General features: G+C 40.6%; 1 protein-coding gene across 4 annotated transcripts in view; it reads left to right on the plus strand.

Annotated features, from left to right (window-relative positions):
- FSIP1 (fibrous sheath interacting protein 1) overlaps positions 1-27769 on the plus strand; it is a 185998-nt gene that overhangs the window by 147391 nt on the left and 10838 nt on the right. For all 4 annotated transcript variants that reach the window (XM_043550037.1, XM_043550036.1, XM_027831481.3 and 1 more), the window contains one exon: positions 23653-24199. In XM_043550037.1, the coding sequence (XP_043405972.1) occupies positions 23653-24199 (547 nt within the window). The remainder of the gene's footprint in view (positions 1-23652; positions 24200-27769) is intronic.

The following is a 27769-nucleotide window of genomic DNA, read 5'->3' on the forward strand; positions in this document are numbered from 1 at the left end:
ATTTTACCATATATATTTCTTTCTTTGTCCATTTAAAAAATCTGAATATTTTTGTGCACTGGTGTCCTTTCTCTAGCAAGAGAAGTATTGATCCTGATTTTCCTTTCACACTGGTGTAAATCAGTAGTAATTCCACTGAAGTGAGTGTAAGTACATTTGTGTAAAAGTGGTACAAATCAAATTATCACAATCACCAAAAAGTTAATTTTAAAACGTGTACTTTATTTTAATTGTTATGGAAATAACCTTTCAAATGGCTGGGGTATATACATTTTGCTGTGAATCACACATATAACTGCACCTGAAATGAAATTCACTGCATTACTTTTACTAGGAATACTAAAACATTTGAACCTTTCTGTGGTATGTTTCCAGAATGGCTTTGCTTTCCTAAAAGCAAAACTAGTTAAAATTAATATTTGGCTAAATGTCTAAAATTAATGTTGTTCATGATATCCTGCACAAAATAGATCAGAAATTAAAATATGTTGACTAAGCCTTCCTACACTATTGAGATTTGTAATTAACTGTAATAAACTTTTTTCACAGAGATTTTAAGACGCTAGTGCAACAACTTAATTGCCGTTTTTGCCCCCAATTCAGGAAAGCATTTAAGCATGGTAAGTCCATCCTTATTTATGATGGCACTCATGCATGTGCTTAATTGTGTAAGTATCACTGAAATCAGTGGAAAGGTAGCTGGACATAAGGACTTAAGAAAGGGTATTGTTAAACTGCAGACAGTTTAATTTTGGATTCTAAATATTTTATTCGATAAATTAATTACATTTGCCAAGATATTATGTAAGTGCAATATATTCAACCTAAGTAACTGTAATGCAAAATCACATAGTGTACCATTTTGTGGTGCATTGCTATAGCATTATTGTTACCTATATAATTAATTGTGTAGAAAGCTTTGTGCATAAAGATAATTTGGTAAATGACATTTGCATAGATTTTCGCAATGGTGAAAACTGGTGCAGTTTCACTTTTTTGCCATATTTGTATGACACAAGAAATTTTAAGGTCAATGGTTAAAATATACTGTCTGTGACCATTTTTGCCAGCTGATTCTTGACCCTGTGACTATAACAGAGCTTGAGTCATAAGTTTGGAGAGGGAGGAAGCTCACATAGATATCTTATTTGGCAAAAACCTTTAAGAATTATTCATGCAAAATCTCTCACTAGACAAATATCTTATTTTTATGTGAAAGGTTTCAGAGTAGCAGCTGTGTTAGTCTGTATCCACAAAAGGAAGAGGAGTACTTGTGGCACCTTAGAGACTAACAAATTTATTTGAGCATAAGCTTTCATAAGCTACAGCCCACTTCATCAGATGCATAGAACGGAACATATAGTAAGAAGATATATATACATACAGAGAACATGAAAAGGTGGAAGTTGCCATACCAACTCTAAGAGGCTAATTAATTAAGATGAGCGATTATCAGCCTAATGCCCCTGCTCTACTTGTGCTACATTGATGACATCTTCATCATCTGGACCCATGGAAAATTCCACCATGATTTCAACAATTTCCATGCCACCATCAACCTCAGCCTGGACCAATCCACACAAGCGGTCCATTTCCTGGACACTACTGTGCTAATAAGCGATGGTCACATAAACACTACCCTGCAAGCTACTGACCGCTATACTTACATACATGCCTTCAGCTTCCATCCAGAACATACCACACGATCCATTGTCTACAGCCAAGCTCTAAGGTACAACCGCATTTGCTCCAATCCCACAGACAGAGACAAACACCTACAAGATCTCTGTCAAGCATTCTTAAAACTACAATAACCACCTGCTGAAGTGAAAAAACAGATTGACAGAGCCAGAAGTGTACCCAGAAGTCACCTACTACAGGACAGGCCCAACAAAGAAAATAACAGAATGCCACTAGCCGTCACCTTCAGCCCTCAACTAAAACCTCTCCAGCGCATCAAAGATCTACAACCTATCCTGAAAGACGATCCCTCACTCTCAGAGATCTTGGGAGACAGACCAGTCCTCGCTTACAGACAGCCCCCCAACCTGAAGCAAATACTCACCAGCAAGTACACACCACACAACAAAAACACTGACCCAGGAACCTATCCTTGCAACAAAGCCCGTTGCCAACTTTGTCCACATATCTATTCAAGTGACACCAGCATAGGACCTAATCACATCAGCCACACCATCAGGGGCTCATTCACCTGCACATCTTCCAATGTGATATATGCCATCATGTGCCAACAATGCCCCTCTGCCATGTACATTGGCCAAACCGGACAGTCTCTACACAAAAGAATAAATGGACACAAATCTGACATCAGGAACCATAACATTCAAAAACCAGTCGGAGAACACTTCAACCTCTCTGGTCACTCAGTAATAGACTTAAAGGTGGCAATTTTACAACAGAAAAGCTTCAGAAACAGACTTCAACAAGAAACTGCTGAACTGGAATTAATTTGCAAACTAGATACCATTAACTTGGGTTTGAATAGAGACTGGGAGTGGCTGGGTCATTACCCAAATTAAATCTATTTCCCCATGTTAATTATCCTCCCACCTTCTTGTCAACTGTCTGAAATGGGCCATCTTGATTATCACTACAAAAGTTTTTCTTCTGCTGCTGATAATAGCTCATCTTAATTAATTAGCCTCTTAGAGTTGATATGGCAACTTCCACCTTTTCATGTTCTCTGTATGTATATATATATCTATCTTACTATATGTTCCGTTCTATGCATCTGATGAAGTGGGCTGTAGCTTATGAAAGCTTATGCTCAAATAAATTTGTTAGTCTCTAAGGTGCCACAAGTACTCCTGTTCTTTTTATTTTTATGTGATTCACATTAATTGAAACATGTCTATGGAGAATAGGGAGCAAGAGCATCCATGTTGACCATTTGGGAAGGAGATGGGAATCATGTAAAAGGATGATTGTGGTGCCAGCCTTCAGAGGGACCCTGTACAAAATAAGATATGTGGGGTTCCATCTAGCTTTTTATGCATCTCTCATGAGCCCTACGGCACTGGGTTGGTGATTTTGGTGTTTGTATACAGCTTCATTGTTTTCATGGCTCCCACTACCAGTTACAAAAACCACAGCCTTCTCTTGCTTATTAAAGAAAGACACCCTAACTGGTTAGCTACAGTAGATGCATTGATAGAGAACTAGGAATTGCAAGAATTTGAATGAATGTACTTTTTCAGCTGTCTGGTGTTCTAGCACTTGAGAAAGAGCTTATCAGTGAGAAGAACAATGGGAGACCCTGAAAGTGGCTCTTATTTCTAAAGCCTGGAGAATTAAAAAAACTAAAATAACTGCAGTGGAAGGAAAGAACAGTGACTTTTTTGTGGAGAAAATAAAGGTTTTGTACAGGAATTTGGCTGGCTAATCAAAGTCCTGTAATCAATGCAAACAGTAAATGTTTCAACTGCTGCTCTATGCAGTCAGATTTATGAATGTCTATGCAGGAAAAAGCAAAAATGTGGAACTCATAAGTCATATCTGTCAAACAGGAATCAAAACACTGAGTCGTGCTCAATAGTTCTTCAACAGAACATTCATGCAAATATCTATATTTAATTATATTTTAATTAGTAAACAAAGAGAATCTAATTCCTTTTTAAAATTAAAGTAGATACTATTTGTGAATTCACTGAGGCAACTTAGTCGGAAGAACTGCAAGGGAAGTTGATATTTTTGTTATTATGTTGTGGTCCATTCCTGTAATAAATTTGAGCATGATATTAACTGGGCCCAGGAGGGAATCATGTCCCACCATTAATTAATGCAAAATTGCTACAACAAGAAGGTTATGGGACTGCATGACAGTCAAAGGTAAAATAGAATGATGCACCCCCTTCCCGCCCTTTTTCAACATGGACCTTGAGGGATTGGGTGGAAATCAAAGGATAAATGGAGTGACCTTTTTTACGGGATCCTTATAAAAATTACTTTTTGGGCTTTCAGTCTTCACTCCCTCAGCCTTTATTGTTCTGCATTTGTGGTTCATCTAAGGAGAAATTAAATCTCTGAATAATATTTCCAAACCCAAACAATCAAAAGTCATGGAAAGTTATCAAAAGATTTGGAGTTATTTATATTTGCCATCTTGTTTACGGGCATTTAGGGTGTACTCTAGTCACGTTTTCAAGCTTCTCTCTACAACCATGCAAACTTGCTTTTTAAAAGTTTCGAAAAGAAAGCTGAGATTTTCACTTAAGTGCTTGACTTCAGGAGCTGGGGCATTAAGAAGAACACCAAATATTTCAAGACCTCTGATAAAATTGCGAGAGTTGGTAGCAATGTATGTATGTATGTGAATTGCAACCTTGGCATCAGCAAGTCTCTTCCTAGTTACACAGGTGGGACTTCAGACAGAAAAACAAGAGGGCTGAATCTTGATTCATTTGCTATTCATGAAACATTTGTAGACTTTCACTTTGCAATAAGTAGATTTTTTTTTATATTGTTTATTTAGGCTCCAGTTAAAGAAAACACTTCTGTGGTCAGTTTTGTTTTTCAAAAGCTTTGAACATAAGAATGGCCATACTGGATCAGACCAAAGGTCCAGCTAGCCCAGTATCCTGTTTTCCGACAGTGGCCAATGCCAGGTACCCCAGAGGGAATGAACAGAACAGGTAATCATCAAGTAATCCATTCCCAGCTTCTGGCAAACATAGGCTAGGGACACCATCCCTGCTCAATCTGGCTAATAGCCATTGGTGGACCTATCCTCCATTAATTTATCTAGTTCTTTTTTGAACCCTGTTATAGTCTTGGCCTTCACAACATCCTCTGGCAAGGAGTTTCGCAGGTTGACTGTACATTGTGTGAAAAAATACTTCCTTTTGTTTGTTTTAAACCTGCTGCCTATTAATTTCATTTGGTGATCCCCAGTTGTTGTGTTATGAGAAGGAGTAAATAACGCTTCCTTATTTACTTTCTCCACACCAGTCATGATTTTATAGACCTCTATCATATCCCCCCTTAGTCATCTCTTTTCCAAGCTGAAAAGTCCCAGTCTTATTAATCTGTCCTCATATGGCAGCCGTTCCATACCCCTAAACATTTTTGTTACCCTTTTCTGAACCTTTTCCAATTCCAATATATGTGTTTTGACATGGAATGACCACATCTGCATGCAGTAGTAGAGATGTGGGTGTACCAGGAATTTATATAGAGGCAATATGATATTTTCTGTCTTGTTATCTATCCCTTTCTCAATGATTCCCAACATTCTGTCCGCTTTTTTGACTACCGCTGCACATTGAGTGAATGTTTTCAGAGAACTATCCACAATGACTCCAAGATCTCTTTCCTGAGTGGTAACAGCTAATTTAGACCCCATCATTTTATATATATAGTTGGGATTATGTTTTCCAATGTGCATTACTTTGCATTTATCAACGTTGAATGTCATCTGCCATTTTGTTGCCCAGTCACCCATTTTGTGAGATCCTTTTGTAGCACTTCGCAGTTTGCTTGGGACTTAACTATCTTGAGTAGTTTTGCATCATCTGCAAATTTTGCCACCTCCCTGTTTAGCCCTTTTCCCAGATCATTTATGAATATGTTGAATGGGACTGGTCCCAGTACAGACCCCTGGCGGACACCACTATTTACCACGCTCCATTCTGAAAACTGACCATTTGTTCCTACCCTTTGTTTCCTATCTTTTAACTATTTACCAATCCATGACAGGACCTTTCCTCTTATGCCATTGCAGCTTGCTTTGCTTAAGAGCCTTTGGTGAGGTACCTTGTCAAAGGCTTTCTGAAAATCTAAGTACACTATATGCACTGGATCCCCTTTGTCCACGTGCTTGTTGACCCCCTCAAAGAATTTTAGTAGGTTGGTGAGGCATGATTTTCCTTTACAAAACCCATGTTGGCTTTTTCTCAACAAATTATGTTCATCTATGTGTCTGACAATTTTGTTCTTTAATATAGTTTCAGCCAGTTTACCCAGTACTGAAGTCAGGCTTACCGTCCTGTAATTGCCGGGATCACCTCTGGACCCCTTTTTAAAAATTGGCACCACATTAGCTATCCTCCAGTCATTTGGTGCAGAAGCTGATTTAAATAATAGGTTACAAACTACAGTTAGTAGTTCTTCAATTTCACATTTGAGTTCCTTCAGAACTCTTGGGTGAATACCATCTGGTCCTGGTGATGCTGTGAAGACCGATGCAAAGAATTCATTTGGTTTCTCCGCAATGGCCTTATCATCCTTGAGTACTCCTTTAGCATCTTGATCGTCCAGTGGTCCCACTGGTTGTTTAGCAGGCTTCCTGCTTCAGATGTACTTAAAAAAATTTTCCTATTACTTTTTGAGTCTTTGGCTAGCTGTTCTTCAAATTCTTTTTTGGGCTTCCTAATTATATTTTTATACTTCATTTGCCAGAGTTTATGCTCCTTTCTATTTTCCTCACTAGGATTTAACTTCCACTTTTTAAAGGATGCCTTTTTGCCTCTAACTGCTTCTTTCACTTTGTTGGTTAGCCACAGTGGCACTTTTTTCGTTCCCTTACTATTTTTTTTTAATTTGGGGTATACATACGTTTGTGTATGTATATAGATGGGGTTAGGGTAACTTTGGCACAACTGAGACTGGTTATGAGATGTCAAGGTTTGAGCCAGGAAGGAATTTGAATTCTTTCACAGATTCCGTGGACGTGGTTTCTTCAGGTTAGGGGTGAGGTTATTGGTAAACTACTATGGGAATCTCTATTGCAGCAGTGCTCACCAACATGTGCATAATTTTTATGAGCTGCTGAAAAAAATACGAAAAGAAAGAGAATAGAAATTCCTGACTACACCTTTTTTTTTCTGAAATGATGGCAGGGTTTTGGAAGGAGCTACATGCATCTGTCTCTTCTATTTCCATACACAACAAACACAAGGGCCCTATGGAAGAACGTGATGAACAGTATACTTGCTTTGGGAAAACATTTTCTTTGGCTTTTCAAACCTTTTTGAACCGGTTCCAGTTTCTGAGCAAAGAAAATACTCCTTTTAGTAAGTGCAGGAACATGAATCTCTACTCATCATGTAAAAGTAAGAAAAGTGAAGCAAAGCAAAGCCTCAGATAAACGAACAGAAACATTAGTAAATCAGCAAACATTCTGAATGTATCTGGCAGTTATTCACTAAACACTTAGAAATTCAACATGGTACCATTATTAATTTTTTCCTGCAGTCACAAATTAGTTAAGCTTCAGTGGGCCATGTGAGGAGGGACAAAGAATTTTTAAAACAAAGCTGAGATTTTGACCTTTCATCAATACAACTGTTCTTTTTCTTAAAAATCTATTGATTTTTCTTCAGGTTAGTCTTCTCTTTCTGGGCTTTTGTCCGTATCATACAGTGAACATGCAGGAGTAGCAATGAAGTTGATCCTGCCTCAATGGCAGCTTGTGTGTGTGTGTGTGTAGACAGATAGGTAGATAGTTAGATACAGGTAACTGACAGTGGAAGCCTTACACCAATGGGCAGAAGATTTCAAGTGAGTATTTATTTGGAATGTCCAAGGAAGGTCTGCATGTATCCTACATTAAAGTCCTTATGTGTCTATAATTAGAAAAAAATTGATTGGGTCATTTTTTCATTGGGTCCAGTTGGACTTATGATAAGTAGAGGTTGGATCCAAAGTCCACTGAAAACAAAGGAAAGACACCCTTTGACTTCAGTAAGTTTTGGTTCAGGCTCTAGGCACATAGCTTTACTGACAGAGGGATTTGAAAAGAAAAAGTTACAACAACATTTTAAAAATCTCTCTAGAACATTCCTGAAAGAGTTGTTTTGTGACATATGCAAAAAGATATTATGGGTATGACTTTGGGGTGGTTGCATACTAATAGGCTTATAGTGAGAAGTTAGGTGCAGCCTTCACTGTGGAATGGCTACCATCCCCCCATAATAACACACATACATACATGTGATGGTGATATCCATGTGCAAAATTACATTTATTATGAGAGAGTGCTTTGAGATGCAGGAGGGTAATACCCACCAGAAGTCCACTGAAACATGTAAAACTATGTAGAGGTCCAATAGTCTTTAAACATTGCTCTTGCAGGGAGGTTATTTTGTTGTAAATTAAGGACTGCAACCAGTGGACTATAGTATTACTGATTGTTTGTTGTTTGTTTTAATATTTTGTTTAAACAATATGAAGCACACAAATACTACAGCGATTGGGTGTCCTATACAAATTTTATATACATTATTCCTTAATGGCATAATTATTTGCTTTCAAACCAATATCTAGCAATTTGTCCTTTTTTAACCTTACTAGAAATTAGCAGTAGCAGTTTAACTCCTAACATGTCAGCCCTTCAGTGAGCTGGACCATGGGTCTGATCCTGAGTACCAATTCCTCTGTTTTTAATTTTTTTAAAAAATAAAATGGAGGTTTTGGTTAGCATTGACAAAAATAAAAAAGGAAGTTGGTTACCACTGAGAAAAGTGGTTCTTTGTTGACAGTGGTAGGAATGGCAGCATCATGTTTGTCAGTGCTTTTGACTTTAAACAAAAGCATGGAGCTTGATCCTGCCAGAACCTGACGGCTGTGGCCTGATCAAACAAAGCACCTAAGCACTTGTTTAAAGTTAACCATATGTCTAGGTACTGTGTTGGATCAGAGTCAGAGTGCTCAACATCATTGTGGGATTAAGACCTTCAGGAGAAGACTGCTTTCATTGTCTATCCAGGTTTCAGTTCACGAAAATCCTACTGTGGCAGGGACAGTTAGGATTATGCATGGTAAAAGGCACTTTAATTAACTGATTGATGGATTGGCTGACAATGATTTTTTTACATCTAGAATAGATTTAAGTAAGAAAAGCTCAGTGAAATTGGTGTGTTGATTTTCTTTTGTGACAAAAATTGGTCCATAAACTGTAGAGCAAACTCAGTGTTACATATATCATTATTTTTAGGCCGCTTCTTTCTGTGCAGAAAATAATTTTAGTTTTTTTTTAAAATTATGTGCCTATTAAATTACAGTTGATTTTGTTCATTTGAACTTAAGTTAATGTTGAATTTACTTTGAAGCAGTTTCAATTTACCCAATTAAAATAGATTAGGCATGAAATATGCACTGAATTTTTCAATAAGGGAGAAGAAGAAGAAGAAATGAGTGGAAGAAAAAGTAGTTTACTTATTTCAAGTTCTCATTGGGGAAACAATTGTACAGAAATCAATGTAGTATAATGGCTAAGTATATGAATATGTTACAATATATCTCTATATGGATAATCTCCTTGGTATCCACAAGTAAATGTCTTCATAGTTCTTTTCTCTGCTGAGCTTGTGAAATGCATATTTCTCAAAAGCAGCCAGTCCATCCTGGCTTTTATACTCTCCTCAGTCATGGAATCATAGAATGAAGAACTGGAAGGGACCTCAGTAGGTCATCTAGTCTAGTCCTCTGCACTGAGGCAGGACAGTGTTATCTAGACCATCGCTGACAGGTGTTTGTCTAACTTGTTCTTAAAAACCTCCCATGACAGATTCCACAACCTCCCTAGGTAATTTGTTCCAGTGCTTAACTACCCTTACAGTTAGGAAGTTTTTCCTAATGTCTAACCTAAATCTCCCTTGCTGCAATTTAAGCCCATTACTTTTGGTCCTGTCCTTAGTGGATAAGGAGTACAATTTATCATCCTCCTGTGTATAACAACTTTTTATGTATTTGAAGACTGTTATCGTTCCCTCCGCCTCTGCTTCCCGTGTAGGTTATGTTTTCTAGACCTTTAATCGTTTTGGTTGCTCTTCTCAGAACTTTCTCCAGTTCGTCCACATCTTTCCTGAAGTGTGGTGCACGGAACTGGACGTTGTATTCCAGGTGAGGCCTTATCATTGATGAGCAGATGGGAAGAATTACTTCTTGTGTCTTGCTTACCACACTCCTGCTAATACATCCCAGAATCATGTTGCTAATACATCCCAGAATCATGTTTGCTTTTATTGCAGCAGTATCACATTGTTGACTGATTTAGTTTGAAATCCACTATAACCCCTAGACCATTTTCTGCAGTACTCCCTCCTAGGCAGATAGAATGAGAGCATCTGTGATGACGGTTAGTATAGATGACCTGAGCTCCCTTGTTAGGTAAAAGGATTATTCTGCCATTTATTGTGCTTCTGTCAATATTACTTTCTCCAAATCTAATGATATGCCTACACGGCAATGTACTGCAACATAAGACCATGCTTAAACTGAGACTCAGACCTAACCCCCATTTCATCTACAATGTAATTATACTAATGTAGGGCTTGGACCCAGGGTCCCAGGACCTTGCAGGGTCCAAGCACGAGTTAAGCCAGGACCCAGGGTGCAAGCCCAATTGCTTTGCGGTGTCCTGGTGGTCCAACAGAAGTATTCCATGGGCCAAATTCCTTAATCCTCTCTATCCTAACAATCTCCAGTTGACTCTACTGAATTCCCACAATTCCATGGACCAAATTCCTTAATCCTCTCTATCCCAACAATCTCCAGTTGACTCTACTGAAAATGGAAGATGACCACCCCAACCCCCGGCTTACAGCAGCTGCTCAGGTCAGCATTAACCCATTCTCTTCTGATCACCAATCTGCAAACACACTATCGGAGAGCCTCCTGGATTTGCAGTGGAGACTGAGCAGAGCATGCCTTTTGAGAAATAAGCTGCTTTATTGTCACAGGAACACAGCCAGATTTTGGTGAATCTCTGGTGTGAGGCCAGTAAAACTGGAATTTAGCTAAAGCACCAGGAATGACCATGTGTACCTGGAGATAGCTAAAAAGCTGGCCGCCTTGCAGTTTTTCCTGACAGGTGATCAGTGCAGGGAGCGTATTAAGAGGCTGAAGAGTGAGTACCGGAAGACCAGTGACAAGTACTGCACCTCCGACAACTCACCAACAATGTGCCCACTTTATGTGGAGTTTGACACATGTTACAGTCATGATTTCAGACAAGAAAGCTAAAAACATGATCAGGAGCAAACCAAGGTACAGCAATTCACATTTCAATAAATTCCATACATAAACCCATACTGACCCCCACAGTTTATTAATCATCGTGTCATTCATAATTACATTATATGGCAATGCTTACATTGAGTGTAGACATACCATTAATGGGTTTCTGCTCACATGGCCAATTCTTGTTCTCAAAATAGTTCTTTTGCAGTGGCATGTTTAGCCACAAGGTGGATTTGCCATCTGATCCTGTGTTTGATGCTTCTGTTTTCCCAGTGTCGTTGGCTTGATGGGCATGTGTTAATTCTGTCCGTTGACAACCAGTGTTAGAAGCTTTTTGGATGTCGTCAGAAACAGAGTCCATGCCCTTGGTTTTGTTCAGATATCTTCTGTTCCTTAGCTAAGGCAAGGGATCTGTTTGACTCATGAGTTTTCTTACTATCTTTCAATAGTTTGTGCTAGAGTTTTAAAATTGAGATAGAGATTACAGTAGCAGCCACCTTTCGCCACTTCGTATTTAATTGTTTGGAAAATAAAAGCAAACATGAGCAAAAAAAAAAAAAAAAAGTAAGTGGCCTTTTTGTATCAGAAAACAGCCAAAACCACATCTGAGCATTTTTTGTCTACTTAGTTGGCTTTGCTAAAAATCAAAGCCACAGTTTAATGATATTCAATGAATATAGTTGAGTCATATTTTAATCAAAGGAAAGCTGATGACAGTTTAATAACAATTAAAGACATGAGATAGATGTATGCATGGCAAATAACTTGCATTCCCAAGTAACAGTTATATGCTATTACAGAGCCCGGATGATGAAAGTTTTATTCAGCATAGTAAATTATCTGTATTTATACATATTTACATCTTTTTAAAAGTAAAATTTCTTGTCTTATCTTTTTGGGCACATAAAATAGATGTCCAGACAAAAACACTGGGGTTTTTGTTTCTTTGGTTTTTTTTTTTTTTTTTTTTTAACCTAAGCAGATTTTAGAAGTTAAAAAACCTTATAAAGTGACCTTCTCTCAAGTGCTTATTTTGATTAATGCATTGGGCATGTTGAACATTCAACTGATTTGACTTCAGAAGTGCTGAATTCTCCCCAAACTGGTGCCTCCTAGTTAAGATGTTCTACATCTCTAAAAACTGTGTATGTTGCAGTCACAATACTTCCATTTACATTGATTTATGTCTTACTGTGTATGACATACTGTTCAGAAGCAAATCAACCACTAAAACATGCTTATAGTGGAATTTGCAGTGGGATTGTAAAACTAAATTATTTTAAACTCTATTTCAAAACACACAAGAAAAGAACTTGTCTCAGGATTTCTTTATTATTTTAGCTCTCAAAATGAAAAAAAAAAAAAAAAGGATCCAAGATGAAAAAAGTACATAAACATTGAAGCATTTATGTGTAATGTTTTAACAATTCAGGTTTGATTTCAATCTCCCAAAAACTATTTTGGGAATCACAAGGTCACAAATGTTATAATTGATTCAATTAATGAAAATGAAGCATTCCCAATAAAAGAAACCATTGCAAACCATTCTCCTATAAACAGAGAAAATTGCGAAAAATACTGTGTTGAAGAATCTGTAAGTACAGAAGCTATTTGATCAATAGATAAAGAGCTGGTAGGAGACTAGGGAACTGTATGCATACACAGCATTCTCAAACTTGGGTGCCTAAAGTAAGCCACCTAAATCCATACTCTGTACGTAAATACAGATTTAGTCACCCACATTTGAAAATTTTGGCTGTAGTATGACACCATTTATAACACATTATGTAATTTCCAGAAATTTCCAAATTTCCAAAAAATTATATTAAGAAGGAGTTGAGGTTGAGAGGGTGCACCAGTAACTTAATGGCAAAAAACATTACAGGGTTGTTGTAATTATCTCAAAGCATTTAAACACCCAGGAAATTTAAAGTTAAGGTTACTGTAGTGGGGTGGCTACCCTGCTCCTAAAATAGAAGGAGTTAAAAGTAGCCCTGGAGAGTGCTGTTGCTGGGGTTGGCTGTCTGGGGAAGCAGCCACTGCTGGGCCATGCCCCAATCAGGCTCCAGCTGGCCTGTATAAAAAGGCTGTGAGCCAAAGGCCCAAGGAGTCTCTTTCCAGGCTGGGAGAGAGCAGGACCTGCCTGACAGGGTACTGAGGGTAGTGTAGTGCTGGGGAAGGAGCAGGCTGAGTGGGGGCGCTCCAGGCTGTAAGGCCTGGTCCAAGGCCCATAGAGGTACTAGGAGGCAGAGGAAGGCAACAGGTCCAAACCCCCTTGCCTGTGAATAGTGGCCTTTACACTGCAGTCTGCCCCAGCGAGTGGGGGCTTGGTGATGACTGGCAGTAGCTCAGACTGAGGCAAGGTGGGGATAGTGGGTTGGGGGTTCCCCAGAAAGGGGAGACCCAGAGGCAGAGTGTGGGGGCAGAACCCCAGAGAAAGGGGCACTGGGGTCTGTGAGGGACACAGTGGCCAGAGCTGTGCGGATCACCGGCCTGCAGAGGGTGCTCCATGATGGAAAAGAGCTAATTCCCAATGACCAGCAGGAGGCACTGCAGGGGTGAGTCTGAACCTTTCCAGTTACATTTAAAACAAATCCAAATACAATAAGGTAAGAAATGCACAGATAAGGCACCCAAACAACCTTAACTCTGCCCTGCAGTAATACCATATGATTGTTCGTTATTTTAGAGTCTATGATTCCAAATTCGAGGGAATAGTTTTTAAAGACATATTAGCTTTCTTTTTATTTTTTTACCTCTTGTGGCATCACTGTGTGTGGCTCGTTGCTAAACCCTCCTTGTAACTGCAGAATGAGGCCAAAGATGATCAAGTACAGGTTTTCATTACTTGCCAACTCAAACAAATTTCTGGTTTTTGAGATAAAGTAACATCAGATACTATGATTAGTATTGTGACATTACCCAGAGTACAATCTGGACTGTTGAACAGCTGTATCCCCTCAATTCTCCAGCCTGGGGTGTCTTTTACACTGCTCCACTTTGAAAACAACCACTCCTGGTCTGCCCCCACACAGCCTCCAGCATGTAAAATACTCCCAGCTGTATTATATGAGTGCTCTAGCCAGCCACTCCTAAATTATATTGGAGAGTGACACCAGCAAATTTCCAGTCCCTGACTAGTCCTCAGAAGTGTGTGTCTTGTACTGCCCACTACCTTCATGGACAACACAAGCTCATAGAAAATCTGTCAGTTTATTAATAGCACAAATCCTATTATCTCAAATGGAATTTCCAAAACACTTCAGTGCAAACACAATGGTTCAGATAAAACAATAAAACAAGTTTATTTACTACAGAAAGAAAGATTTTAAGTGATTACAAGTAATGAGGTATAAAATCAGAATTTGGTTACAAGAAAATAAAAGGTAAAATGCAATTAATATCTAACAGGCTGAGTGAATTCAAAGCAAAATGTCTCTCTTACCACATGCTTTTGCAGTCTTACTGGATGGATGCCCTTCAGCCTGGACCCCATCACCCAGTCCAATGCTCCTTTCCTTGTCCTTCAGTCATTGTAGATGTTGTGGGCAGAGACAAAGGGAGGAGAGATGACTTGTGTCCTCTGTTCTCACTTCTTATAGTTCTTTTCCTCTTTGAAAATCATTTCCAGCTGAGGTTCAGGTGACAGAAAGTCTCTTTGTACAGGAACGTCCAGCTGTTCCATTGCCAAGATGTAAATTTCTCACTCACACCCTTCTTCCTGTCAAGGAATGACTGCTTAACCAGGTGATAGTCCATTTGATTATACTGACACCTGGCTGAGGTGTTGGCCAGCTGTTTGTCTCTGGGGAACTGGTTTGAAGCTGTTTCCCCAAACTTGGAACATGTCATATACAGTAGAATTTTATAACTTTGCTACACATATTTTACCAGAACAATAATGTTCAGCAGATTATGAGTTTTCAAATGATTCCTCACAAGGCACTTTGTACAAAATTTATGTTAGTTTTGTAAAAAGGGTGAACATAAGGGTACAGGCTATCACAAGTATATTCATTTTTAATGACTGTGTGTGTGTGTGGACAGATACACAGACAGAAATTAGTTTCAGCTTTCAGGCTCTCAGCACAGTTACCCAAGTAGCCTTTGTTGTCACAAAGTTTGGGTAGCTGACTTACCCTTTATTTTTTCACTCTTCTGTCTCTTCTTGTTTTATCTGTATTGATCTTCTAAATATTAACAAAATTACACAAACCAATGTCCCTATCAAGGCCGTTAATTGCACCTGAATCTTGCTGTATCCCCACCAAAGGAAAACAAGGAAAGTAACTTTTTAGTGATATCTCTTCACCCTTCCCTCCCCCCCACTTCCCAAACTACTAACAAAATGAAGCTTTTAGGCTGTTTTCAGTTCTTAGTTTTTTCTGTTTCTAGGCTTGTTTTCCCCTGGGAAGTCTTCATGTCTTCCATCAGCCACCTACCCTTCGACACTCACTTTGTTGTGGTTCTGAAAGCTGCCGGTTGCCTTGCTGATATTGAGCCCATGAAAATAGGATATTGCTAGTTGACATTCCCCTTTGACCAATAGTGTTAGAAGGTCCCCGCTAATCCTCTTGTCTTCCTTTTTCTGTCATCCCCTCCTCCCTTCAACTTTCTCCCCCCCCACCCCCGCATTATTTCTCTTCTGCTCCCAGAAGCATCTTCAGAGAATGGGATATTAGACATGTTTACTCTGCTGCTAATAGCACAAGTAAAGCAGCATAAGGGATACAATACAGAAACTAGAAAAGGGTGAGGGGACTAATGTGTAGGAAGGAGAATAACAGATGGGCAGAAAGAGAGAACACGCAAAGGAACGTTTCCTACATGGATCAGGAATCCTCTTCATGCACAACCTTCTCTTTTATCCCAGTGCTCTTTTATTTTTCCCTGGAAAATGTTGTAGTAGAACAATTCCATCCATACTTCTGTCCACCCCTAATGGCTTGATACCTTTGAGTGCTGAATGATGGTTAATATTACCTGGGAACCTTATACCTCAATTTATTATTCAGTCTTTTTTAATCATTCATTTCAAATTGTGTGAAGGAAATTGGTTAGTTTTCTTTTGGCTAATTCAGAATACTCTCTTTGCCTCTGGAAGCTGAGTGTCTTGTCTTGTCTTGTCTTGTCTTTGTTTTGTTGTCCACGTTAAAACAAGACAAGTTGCACCTGCTACTCAGTTATTTGGATTCTTCATGAACCTGGTGTAATGCTGAAAACTGCCATTTGCATGAATGGATGCAAACCTTTGTGTAGCTCTGATTGATTTCTTTTCAGATGTAAATATATCTTTGTACTGTGGCTTGTTAGTATTTTATTTAATTTCCATATGATGTTTTGTGATTTAATTGTCCTTAAATTTTAACTGAGCAGCATTTCAGTGGAGTAGACACTTGAGAATAATAATAGTTTTAGCATCATTAAAATTTGCAAATAGGATTACAAATAACAAAATAAATGTTTCAAGTTATTCTGTCTGGCTTCATTCCTTAATTTTTTAATGGCACAAAATTAGTGGAGACTCTGGGCCAGATTCACCCTTGCTTAGCTACATTGGCGGCCCATTCTTTTTAGCGGTCTTTGTTACATCTCCTCTTGGAATTAACCTCACAGATGTCAGACTAATTTTTTTCTTTAATCTTTTTTCTGTGTTCTTCATGTTTTTAAAAAAGTTAGAAAGACATAACTGGCAATTGCACCTCAGAGTTAACACAGGGCTCTGATCAGCATAAGACTCAACAACTTAAAACCAATTTTCAAGTTTTTTAAACCCCAGTCCTGTGCTGACTTCAGAAATGCTACTTACTTGCCCGAATTTAAGCATGTGTGTAAGTATTTGCAGGATCTGGGCCTTAAAGTGTTTTTGGAAAACTTTAGGCAAATCATCCATGTTTAATAATCAACTGTCTCCAGGTGTTTGTATGCAATATATTAGATTAAGCAAATATCCTAATGCGTGGTGTTGACTGACAAATATGTGTGATTATTGAGGAGGGAGGGTAATGTATGGCATTGCCTGGCTGTTGAGAGGGCGTGTTGGTGTGAGATGCTAAATGGAAAGGTACAGGGCAAGGATTGCCTTGTCGGGTGATATGGTAGAGCTATGCACTTAAAGTGCTATTTATCATTTAGTAAATAACTATTTAAAACTTCCAAATGATACCACTGCTGGTGTGTCAAAAGCCAGATTGTTGTTTAAGTAGGTTATTGCACTCTTGTCATGGATTCCTTTCAGCAGGAAGGGAGATGATTATTTCAGAACAGATTACAAACCGTACATTTGACATTGCATTATAGTTACAATACATTTCCAACAATTTTAAGGAATCAAACTGAACAACTTCAGAGACATAGTCACAGCAGGTAACTGTAGTACCTCCAAGGTAAACAACAAAAATATAGCCTATCACAAAACAAAAAGGCTTAAATATTCCTTTGTCTTTTTTCTAGTATAGAGAATGAATTTAGTAGTCTGTCTCCATTATTGTATAGAAATTGAAAACATTCCTAATGCTTTGAACTTGTAAGCCCAGAATCAGAGCAGGTCTATACACAAAATAAGTACAAGTGTGCATTCCTACCACATGCAGTAAGATTTATCCTATAGACCCATGCCACTGAGGAATTCAGCTAAACACAAAAGACCCTCAGGTAGAGAGAGGCAACTGGGGTCAGGAGAACTAGCTGCACACATAAATAGATTCCTGCTCGAAAGGTCATTAACAGGCATCCTAGACTCCAGGCTAGGAATTAGTTTCTTGGACCATTAGCAGTAAAAAGCCTAGCAATTAATTGAATGGGATTCAGTTCCCTATTAAAAATTTGCAAGAACAATTGGAGCTTTTCCAATTATTATAGGAACCAGACTTCATAGATCATTTTGCCTTGTCCAGTATGTGGTTTCTATATTCTGAACAATATGAATATGATGTATTTATATGTTATTAAAATAGTATCTCTGTAAATGTTTTGTCTATTTAATGAGGTTTTATAAGTACATTACAGTGAAGACAATGAAAACTTAGGAGAACTGGAATTTAGTGTCCTCCTAAGAATTTACTGTTGATTCCAAGTATTGAACCTCCTAAATGTGTACAGTTAATCATAAAAGAATGATTTTGTTTGACATATACAAATATTATATAGTATCAACTTTCTATATAATCCCAGGTATTAAAGTGCTTATGTGGTTTCATATATACAATACATTTAATGTAAGTATATATTCCCGTCATTTCCCCCAGTTATTCAGACTTCTAAATAGAATTTCCAAGGCTAGTGCTTGAATGGACACTAAGTCCTGGTCTACACTAAGAGTTTAGGTCGAATTTAGCAGCATTAGGTCGATTTAACCCTGCACCCGTCCACACGACCAAACCTGTTTTGTCGACTTAAAGGGCTCTTAAAATCTATTTCTGTACTCCTCCCTGGCGAGGGGTTTAGTGCTAAAATTGACCTCGCTGTGTCGAATTTGGGGTAGTGTGGACACAATTTGACAGTATTGGCCTCTGGAAGCTATCCCAGAGTGTTCTCCATTGTGACCGCTCTGGACAGCACTCTCAACTCAGATGCACTGGCTACGTAGACAGGAAAATCCCCGGGAACTTTTGAATTTCATTTCCTGTTTGGCCAGCGTGGCGAGCTGATCAGCACAGGTGACCATGCAGTCCCAGAATCACAAAAGAGCTCCAGCATGGTCCGAACGGGACATACTGGATCTGATCACTGTATGGGGAGAAGAATCCGTGCAGGCAGAACTCCACTCCAAAAGACGAAATGCCAATATATATGTGCCAAAATCTCCAAGGGGATGATGGACAGAGGCTACAACAGGGACACACAGCAGTGCCGCATGAAAATTAAGGAATCCAGGCAAGCCTATCAAAAAACAAAGGAGGCAAATGCTCGCTCCGGGTCAGAGCCCCATACATGTCGCTTCTATGATGAACTGCATGCAGTTCTAAGGGGGGCCCCTACCACTACCCCACCACTGTCTGTGGACACCTGAAAGGGGGGAGTCTCACGCAACAGGGATGAGGATTTTGTGGAGGAAGAGGAGGAGGTTGAGGATAGCACACAGCAGGCAAGCAGAGAATCCCTTCTCCCCGGCAGCCAGGAACTGTTCATCACCCTGGAGCCAATACCCTCCCAACCGTCCCAAGGCGGGCTCCCAGACCATGAAGTCGGAGAAGGCACCTCTGGTGAGTGTACCTTTGTAAATATAATACAGGGTTTAAAAGCAAGCGTGTTTAATGGTTGATTTGCCCTGAATACTTGGGATGCACTTGTGGCCAGTATAGCTACTGGAATAGTCTGTTAACGTGTCTGGGGATGGAGTGGAAATCCTCCAGGGACATCTCCATGAAGCTCTCCTGGAGGTACTCTAAAAGCCTTTGCAGAAGGTTTGTGGGGAGGGCAGCCTTATTCCGTCCTCCATGGTAGGACACTTTACCACACCAAGGGGACATTCAGAGGTGCCCATTCCTGCTGGGCTATTTGCCTTTGGCTGAAAAGAAATCATCCCTGCTGTTAGCCACGCGGTGTGGGGAGGCCCGTTCATACTGAGCTGTTCACGTTTGGCTGACAGGGATCTTCCCTGATACTAGCTGCGGGGTGAAGTGATCATCCCAGAGAATTGGGTGTGGGGGGGGGGGGTTGGGTTGTGCTGCACATTCACCCTAAAACCGCAGCCCCTCCTTTTAAATGGCCAACCCAACAGGTCTTGCTTGGTATGGGAAAGAAGGGCGCTGCTGTTTGAAACCATTCCCACATGTTATGAAGGTTGAAGAAGCTGAAACCCTTTGCCTTACCATAGCTGTCTGCAAGCCGAATTCTGTTGCCCAGCCAAGCGTATGTGATGTCTCACACCAAACCGGCAGGCAGCCAATATAAGAGGCAAAATGCGACCTTGTACCCAAAGCACATGTGCTATGTCAGTGTGAAATAGTCTTTCCTTCGTTCTCTAAAATGTATCTTTTTAAATACTACTCTCCCTTTTTTTCCTCCTGCAGCTGCAAACGTTTCTGTGCTCCTGTATCATCTCCATCCCAGAGGCCAGTGCAGATTAGAAGGCGAAAAAAACGCACTCGTGATATGTTCTCAGACCTCATGCAGTCCTCCCGCACTGAAAGAGCTCAGTAGAATGTGTGGAGGCAAACAACAGCAGAGTCCAGGAAAGCATTAAATGAACACGATGAGAGGAGGGAGGAGCACAATGAGAGGAGACAGGATGCAATGCTGAGGCTAATGGGGGAGCAAACTGACATGCTCAGGTGTCTGGTGGAGCTTCAGGAAAGGCAGCAGGAGCACAGACCGTTGCTGCAGCCCCTGTATAACTGCCTGACTTCCTCCAAGTTCCATAGCCTCCTCACCCAGACGCCCAAGAACGCGGTGAGGGGGCCTTCGGCCACCCGGCCACTCCACCCCAGAGGATTGCCCAAGCAACAGAAGGCTGGCATTCAATAAGTTTTAAACTTTTAAAGTGCTGTGTGGCCTTGTCCTTCCCTCCTCCACCACCCCTCCTGGTGCTTCTCTCCTCCACCACCCCTCCTGGGCTACCTTGGTAGTTATCCCCCTATTTGTGTGATGAATGAATAAAGAATGCATGAATGTGAAGCAACAATGACTTTATTGCCTCTCCAAGTGGTGATCGAAGGGAGGAGGGAAGGATGGTTAGCTTACAGGGAAGTAGAGTGAACCAAGGGGCGGTGGGTTTCATCATGGAGAAACAAACAGAACTTTCACACCGTAGCCTGTCCAGTCATGAAACTGGTTTTCAAAGCTTCTCTGATGCGCACCGCGCCCTCCTGTGCTCTTCTAACTGCCCTGGTGTCTGGCTGTGCGAAACCAAAAGCCAGGTGATTTGCCTCAACCTCCCACCCTGCCATAAACGTCTCCCCCTTACTCTCACAGATATTATGGAGTGCACAGCAAGCAGTAATAATAGTGGGAATATTGGTTTCGCTGAGGTCTAACCGAGTCAGTAAACTGCGCCAGCGCGCTTTTAAATGTCCAAATGCACATGCTACCACCATTCTGCACTTGCTCAGCCTGTAGTTGAACAGCTCCTGACTACTGTCCAGGTTGCCTGTGTATGGCTTCATGAGCCATGGCATTAAGGGGTAGGCTGGGTCCCCAAGGATACATATAGGCATTTCAACATCCCCAACAGTTATTTTCTGGTCTGGGAATAAAGTCCCTTCTTGCAGCTTTTGAAACAGACCAGAATTCCTGAAGATGCGAGGGTCATGTAACTTTCCCGGCCATCCCACGTTGATGTTGGTGAAACGTCCCTTGTGATCCACCAGTGCTTGCAGCACTATTGAAAAGTACCCCTTGTGGTTTATGTACTCCCCGGCTTGGTGCTCCGGTGCCAAGATAGGGATATGGGTTCCGTCTATGGCCCCACCACAATTAGGGAATCCCATTGCAGCAAAGCCATCCACTATGACCTGCACATTTCCCAGGGTCACTACCCTTGATATCAGCAGATCTTTGATTGCGTTGGCTACTTGCATCACAGCAGCCCCCACAGTAGATTTGCCCACTCCAAATTGATTCCCCACTGACTGGTAGCTGTCTGGCATTGCAAGCTTCCACAGGGCTATTGCCACTCGCTTCTCAACCGTGAGGGCTGCTCTCATCTTGGTATTCTTGCGCCTCAGGGCAGGGGAAAGCAAGTCACAAAGTTCCATGAAAGTGCCCTTACGCATGCGAAAGTTTCGCAACCACTGGGAATCGTTCCAGACCTGCAACACTATGTGGTCCCACCAGTCTGTGCTTGTTTCCCGAGCCCAGAATTGGCGTTCCACCGCATGAACCTGCCCCATTAGCACCATGATGCCCACATTGCCAGGGCCCCTGCTTTGAGAGAAGTCTGTGTCCATGTCCTCATCACTCATGTTACCGCGCTGACGTCGCCTACTCGCCCGGTATCGCTTTGCCAGGTTCCGGTGCTGCATATACTGCTGGATAATGCGCGTGGTGTTTAATGTGCTCCTAATTGCCAAAGTGATCTGAGCGGGCTCCATGCTTGCCGTGGTATGGCGTCTGCACAGAAAAAAGGCGCGGAACGATTGTCTGCCGTTGCCCTGATGGAGGGAGGGGCGACTGACGACATGGCTTACAGGGTTGGCTTATGGGGAATAAAAATCAATAAAGGGGGTGGCTTTGCGATAAACTGAATGGCCCCCTCAAGGATAGAACTCAAAACCTCAAGGATAGAACTCAAAACTGGGTTTAGCAGGCCGTTGATTTCACAGAGGGAAGGAGGGAGGGAGGAGAAAATGAATACAAAACAAATCTGGTCTATTTCTTGTTTTGAGCCACTTCATCTATCTTTATACATCTTGCTGGCAGCAGACTGTGCAGTACGACTGCTAGCCGTCATCATCTCCTGGGTGCTCGGCAGAAGATGGTGCAATATGACAACTAGCCATCATCTTCTGCTGGCTGGAGGTTAAAAGACAGTGCACTGCCGGTAGGACTGAATCGCCATGAGATGAAACTTAAAAGGGAAATGACCTGGCTGAGTCACTCCCATGTTTGCCCAGGCGCCCGATTAAAAGAGCACCCAGGACTATGTCGATGACGGCTACCAGTCATACTGCACTGTCTGCTTCCAAAAGGCAATTAACTGCTGCTGTGAAGCAATGCAGTACCATGTCTGCCAGCACCCAGGAGACATACGGTGATGGTTAGCTGAGTGGGCTCCATGCTTGCCGTGGTATGGCGTCTGCACAGGTAACTCAAGAAAAAAGGCGCAAAACGATTGTCTTCCCTTGCTTTCATGGAGGGAGGGAGGGAACGGGGGCCTGATGATATGTACCCAGAACCACCTGCGACAATGTTTTAGCCCCATCAGGCACTGGGATTTCTACCCAAAATTCAAATGGGCGGCGGAGACTGCGGGAACTGTGGGATAGCCACCCACAGTGCAACGCTCCGGAAGTCGACGGTTGCCTCGGTACTGTGGACACACTCCGCCGACTACATGCACTTAGAGCACTTGTGTGGGGACACACACAATGAACTGTATAAAACCGCTTTCTACAAAACCGACTTCTATAAATTCGGCCTAATTTCATAGTGTAGACATACCCAAAGGAGCATTAAAGGTTGTGATGACTGAAATTTTGCATCATAAGCCCTGTCTAACATAGCTGCCCCCTCATTGTTAGTATAAGAAATTGACTGAAAAAGGGATACATCGGTGTAAGAGCTCCAAATATATCATCCAAATTAAAAATTAAATTTCAGCTATGTATTCTGTTTCTCTTGATATTTGAAAGAGAATAGAGCCCTGAAATCAACAAGGAAATATTATATTTTTAAAAAGTAACTAAACTGTTTAACTTAGTAACTAAACGACTTCGCTTTTATCTTTAATAATATGAAGTCTTGTGTGAAATTGTAGGTGAAATGAAAGGCCTCTCCATTAAGTGCCTGGTATACAGCAGGCCTCCTTAATAAGTTTCAGTGTCTAATCTATCTCACACCCTTTGGAACAGTTTAATAAGTAGTATAATTACATATAAGTATATTTAAACTCAGGAAACCCCTAAAATAATAGCATCAATATTCATTCTTTTGTGTCTGCCAAACTCTTCTGTGATGGTTTTATTAATAGTTATATTTTGACAGGAAGAAATTTTTGCTTGTTTTTTCCAGCCTGAAGAAGTACCTTGTCTCTCTGAAGGGCAGCTTGTGACTCTTCTGGAAGAATGTATGCAGTTTCCAAGAACAACAAGCAATGTTACCATGCCAGAATTACAGGAATCTCTTTCTGATGGAATAAGTCCCTTTTGTTACACAACTCAAGACTCCACCCTGCTCTCCAGGTCTACTCTTTCCAAACTGTTAGATGAAGCCCGTAGCGTGGGGATGTTACCAGCTCAGGAGGGGGCTGGTATCGAAGATAAAAGTATATGTGAAAGTGCAGAGAATGAAACCTGTGGCTACTATCTCAGTAAAGCATTGGCCATTAGTCATTTATCAAAGGATTCTGTGGCCCAAATAGAAGAACCTGATGACCTAGAAAGTTCACAGGAGATGGAGAATAAGAGTAATACTGAAGGTTACTTTATGTCAAGAGCACTCAGCGCAAAAAGATTGAAAAAACCCTCTTTCTTGAATGAACTATTTTATTGCATCAGCATGAACAATGAACTATCCACAGAGGCTGACATTCCCAGCATACCATTGCAGACCAGAGGAGGTGAGGCTCTTAATAACCATTTAGAATAGGCTTTTGATTAAGATGAACAAAAGAAGCAGTTTCTCACCAAAGATATTCACTAATGCAATACAATTACAGTGGTGGGGCAACAAAGTACTTTTATAAAGCATAAAACCATGCCAAAAATAACACACACAAGCTGTTTTTCAAAATTCTTGCCCTGATGTAATTGCCCCCAAAATTAATAGTTTTATGAAATACTAGTAGCTGAAAGCCCATGTTGTCACATGGGTATCATTCATAAAGTCAAAATGGCTGAGAACTTAAAAATTGGATGGTAACAGATTGCAAAACCCAGTGAGGATTCAACCTGGTGATATTCTGAACAAAAAGAGCCCTCAATCATGCTTGTAGCTGTTTCTATCGCTTCAGAGTGACAATCCTGGCATCTTATTATATTGATAGTATTGATTGTGATTAATACTGTCAACTGGAAAATAATGCTAGATACACATGGAATATTTTTTATAATAGTAAAACCTGTTGTTTCTTTTCTTCATCTTGAACTTCCTTTCTGTTTCTGGAGAACATATATTCTCATAGTAGTTTCCATGTTAATTCACACAAGTCCCAGCATATATCTGTTGAGTTGTTTCTCTGATATGACAAACTCCATACTTAAAAAATAAAATAAAATGATATCATGATCTAAATATAAGAAAAATTAATCAGAATTGCTTACAGCACTTCAACCCTGTATGCTGACAGCATGCACATAGTATAAAAGTATACTAAATATACATATTGGTATTCTACATATTAATTTTAGTTGTTTACATTCATTAAAGACAGACTTGTACATATCACCCAGTGCACAGTTAAATAGAGACTATGTATTACTATAAAATTTTAGGTATGTCCACATTTCTAATTTCTTTACTGATGCAACACATTTGTATTATGATATTTTAATAAAAATCCAAATTCAGATTTTTAGCGTAATAGCTGTGCAAGTCACCCCTCTTTTTTTAAAAAAAGAATTGTGTTCTAATAAATCAGCGAGGCACATATCTATACATCATTGCTAGCTAAAAATCGCATCAGATTGGTAAAACACTGTTAATGTTACTGACTGTGATAAATTGAGATCTTTTGATTTTATTGTAATTTAACAAAATCCTCTTTAATTTACTAAATTAGATCTCATCATTTAATAATTATTGTCATGATATACCTAATCACTTCCAAATTTGGATTCAGGTATAACGTAGCAGAGCTCTGTCACACCTCCTTATTACAGTAGCATTTTTGAGCTCTGATTATAATGGTTGCTTTGATTGCACATTATTCTGCTTCCCCTCTGTAAAAATGGTGCCTCACATTATACTGTTATCACTCCACCTATCAGGAATGAGGAGGTAAGAAAGATTGTCAGTAACTGAGCCTGCAGAGGTAAGACCCTGCTTACCACACCCCAGTCTTATCTTACTACCTCATCCTGGAAGCATGGGGAAACGAGATCTGCAAGATCTTTCTCCCCTTTCCTTCTCAAAAGACTTACGATAATGACAGGTGTAAGGATGACAGAGAGAAGATATTAGAGAAGAACAAAACAGAGATGACGAGCCAGGAAGCAAATAGCCTTCTTTACAGAGTCATACGAACAGAATTTTCAGACACATAGATGAACACGACTTGTTGGGTAAGAGTCAACACAGCTTTTGTAAAGAGACATCATTCCACACCAATCTATTCAAATTCTTTGAGGGGGTCAACAAACATGTGGAGAAGGATGATCCAGTGGATATAGTGTACTTGGACTTTCAGAAAGCCTTTGACAAGGTCCAACACCAAAGGTTCTGAAGAGGGAAGGTCCTGTCATGGATTGGTAACTGGTTAAAAGATAGGAAACAAAGGGTACGAATAAATGGTCATTTTTCAGAATGGAAGGAGTAAATAGTGGTTTCCCCCAGAGATTTGTACTGAGACCAGTGCTGTTCAACATAGACACAAATGATCTGGAAAAAGGGGTAAAAAGTGAAGTGACAAAATTTGCAGATGAACCGTCATCTTATATAGGGCTGTGAGACTGGCAATTTCACTTAGTTCCTGTTTCCTGATAGGACAGTGGAGCCATACTGGCATAATTTGAGGTATTTTTCTTGCAGAGTAGGGAAGAGAGTAGATCATAACAAAACAAACACTTGGTAAGTAATTTTCCCATGTAGAACATCACATGCTAAAGCATTGAAGTCTATAGAATTACTTTGTTAGATTTATTACATAATAATTAAGGCTCCGTGTTTGTCACAGAGGTCATGGAAGTCATGGATTCCGTGGCTTTCTGTGACTTCTGCAGTGTCCCATGCATCTGGCCCAGGGACCGCCTGAGCAGCTCGGGCAGCCCCTGGGCCAGGCACACCAGCCGCTGCTGGGGCACACTCGGGCTTTCCCGCCCCCCAGCAGCAGGAGTTTGGGTGTCAGGGGGGCTCAGGGCTGGGGCTTGGGGTGCAAGACAGTGCTTACCTTGGGGGGAGCTCTCCGGAAGGGGGACAGCAACTCCCTTCCCTCAGCTCCTAGCTCCATGTGCTGCCTCTGCCCGCAGGCACCACCCCCGCAGTTCTCATTGGCCATGGTTCCCAGCCAATGGGAGCTGTAGAACTGGGGCTTGGGGTGGAGCAGAGGCAGCACGTGGAACTGGGAGCTGGGGTCATCGCTTCCCAGGAGCCGGGTAGGGAGCCCGCCCAGCCCCACCAACCACCCCCCCCAGCCTGTGGCGCCCCTGGAGCGCCCCCCTCCCCAGTACCCACGGTGCCCCCCAGGCCATCCTCCCCAGCACCCGTGGTGCTCCCAGGGCCACCTTTCCACGGTGCCCCCCCGCCCCCAACTTTTAGTCAAGGGTATATAGTAAAAGTCATGGACAGGTCACGGGCCGTGAATTTTTGTTTACTGCCCGTGACCTGTCCATGACTTTTACTAAAAATATCCACGATTAAAACGTAGCTTTAATAATAATATAAGGGTCTCTGTGTCATGATAGTTCACTATGTCAGCACAACATTGTCTGGTGTATTTATCCTTTGTTTCATTAATTGTTGAATAATGTTCAGCTGTATACACTTTAAAATATGTAAAGTTTAAATGCACATAGTTATTTACCAACCTGTTTTGTTTATCAAATACTTTGAAAGAAAGTAGGTAAGTAGCAGAGATTTTTCTGCCCAAACTTTTGTGGTTCAGTTTTTCATAATGAAAAGCCTCTTCACATTTACCTGCTGTCACATGAGTCTTTGACTCATCACATTAGGTTCTGGTCAGGTAATTGGAACAAGTGGATTTGGCTCATGAAAAGCTGATGATCTGTAGGGCAGAATGAAAGGAAGTATAAAAAAAGAATTCAGACATTTGTAATGTCAGTTTTCATAACTGAGCCATTTTCCAGTTCCCCATAAATTGAGGCCAGTTGAGGGTATGTCAGATGTGCCATTCGGACATTGAAATACATGTAGAACTTAAAATTCAAAAATAAATGTGAGGTATTTTAATTTTTTTTGTCAGTTTATTACTGATTATATGGGATATAACACTAAAGAGAAGATTGCATTATTT

The sequence above is a fragment of the Chelonia mydas genome, chromosome 6 (genome assembly GCF_015237465.2).
Source record: "Chelonia mydas isolate rCheMyd1 chromosome 6, rCheMyd1.pri.v2, whole genome shotgun sequence".
Classification (NCBI taxonomy): Eukaryota; Metazoa; Chordata; order Testudines; family Cheloniidae; genus Chelonia; species Chelonia mydas.